General features: G+C 45.2%; 1 protein-coding gene across 1 annotated transcript in view; it reads left to right on the forward strand.

Moving 5' to 3' along the window:
* Nucleotides 1-2,053, forward strand: part of LOC101858572 — a gene marked incomplete at both ends in the record, with an annotated part of 14,163 nt that overhangs the window by 978 nt on the left and 11,132 nt on the right. The window contains 1 exon segment of the mRNA XM_035972116.1: nt 992-1,097. Within this exon segment, the coding sequence (XP_035828009.1) occupies nt 992-1,097 (106 nt within the window).

The following is a 2,053-nucleotide window of genomic DNA, read 5'->3' on the forward strand; positions in this document are numbered from 1 at the left end:
CTGTCTGTGTGTGTCTGTCTGTGTGTGTCTGTCTGTGTGTGTCTGTCTGTGTTAGTCTGTCTGTGTGTGTCTGTCTGTGTGTGTCTGTCTGTGTGTGTCTGTCTGTGTTAGTCTGTCTGTGTGTGTCTGTCTGTGTGTGTCTGTCTGTGTGTGTCTGTCAGTGTTTATCTGTCTGTGTGTGTCTGTCTGTGTGTGTCTGTCAATGTGTGTCTGTCTGTGTCTGTCTGTCTGTGTGTGTCTGTCAGTGTTTGTCTGTCTGTGTGTTTCTGTCAGTGTTTGTCTGTCTGTGATTGTCTGTCAGCGTTTGTCTGTCTGTGATTGTCTGTCTGTGTTTGTCTGTCTGTGTGTTTGTGTCTGTTTGTCATGTCTGTGTGTCTTTTTGTCCTTGTCTGTTTGTTTGTCTGTCTGTGTGTGTGTCTGTCTGTGTGTCTCTCTGTCTGTATGTGGAGTGGGTAGTCTCGTTGGTAGGCTACCGGACTCGTAATCAGGAAATTGGGGGTTCGGGGTTCAAAGTTCAGGCCCGACATTGTGTCCTTGGGAAAGACGCTTGACACAAATTGTCCCCACTTCACCCAGGTGGGAATGGGTACCCGGCCATAGACAGTGAAAGATCTTGTCAGTATGTTAGTATTTTCATGCCTGTAAAATGGCTGCTTGCACTGTATGCTTCCCTGGAAGTTGAGATTGTGTGAAAATACTGTCAGGTGGGCTGGTGTGTCACTGCGCAGTGCTACCACTCATGTGAGTGTGTGTGTATGTGTGTGTGTGAGTGTGAGTGTGTATGTGTGTGTGTGTGAGTGTATATGTGTGTGTGAGTGTATGTGTGTGTGTATGTGTGTGTGTGTGAGTATATATGTGTGTGTATGTGTGTGTGAGTGTGTATGTGAGTGTGTATGTGTGTGTGTGTGAGTATGTATGTGTGTGTGAGTGTATATGTGTGTGTATGTGTGTGTGTTATGTATATCTAGACTGTCCCATGTGTCCCCCCCAGGCCCGTACACGCGTCCCCTCCATGAGCTGGCACGCTCGGTGCGACAAAAGAACACGCTGCCCTCCAACAGACATAAGTTTTACGGCTTTGTCGCAGGACTACTCAAGTGAGGAAAACTTTCTCTCTGTCTCTGTCTCTCTCTCTCTCTCTCTCTTTCTGTCTCTCTCTCTGTCTCTCTCTCCCTCTTTCCTGCTCTCTCTCTCTCTCCTCTCTCTCTCTCCTTCTCTCTCTCTCCTTCTCTCTCTCCCTCCCTCCCTGGGCTACCTGTCTGTCTGTCAGTTTGTGTCTGTGTGTCCCCCCATTACATCTATCTATGTATGTATCTGTCTGTCTGTGTGTCCCCCCCATTACATCTATCTATCTATCTATCTATCTGTCTGTCTGTGTGTCCCCCCATTACATCTATCTATATATCTATCTGTCTGTCTGTGCGTCCCCCCATTACATCTATCTATCTATATATCTATCTGTCTGTCTGTGTGTCCCCCCATTACATCCATCTATATATCTATCTGTCTGTCTGTGCGTCCCCCCATTACATCTATCTATCTATATATCTGTCTGTCTGTGCGTCCCCCCATTACATCTATCTATCTGTCTATCTATCTGTCTGTCTGTGTGTCCCCCCATTACATCTATCTATCTGTCTATCTATCTGTCTGTCTGTGTGTCCCCCCATTACATCTATCTATCTATATATCTGTCTGTCTGTCTGTGTGTCCCCCCATTACATCTATCTATCTATATATCTATCTGTCTGTCTGTGTGTCCCCCCATTACATCTATCTATGTATATATCTGTCTGTCTGTGTGTCCCCCCATTACATCTATCTATCTATCTATCTATCTGTCTGTCTGTGTGTCCCCCCATTACATCTATCTACACTGACGAGCAAAAGAAAGTGGACACCCTACGTTCTGTGCATTATTTCCGTTCTTTATCGTAATAATGCCGTATTGCCAATGGATTTTGAAAGGTGTGCCATTTTTTCTATAAGTGCAGACAAAAAACCTAAGAAAAACGATCAATAGCACACGTTTTATTAGAAATTCATAACACCG

This window comes from Aplysia californica, unplaced genomic scaffold, assembly GCF_000002075.1.
Source record: "Aplysia californica isolate F4 #8 unplaced genomic scaffold, AplCal3.0 scaffold00582, whole genome shotgun sequence".
NCBI classification, from domain to species: domain Eukaryota; kingdom Metazoa; phylum Mollusca; class Gastropoda; order Aplysiida; family Aplysiidae; genus Aplysia; species Aplysia californica.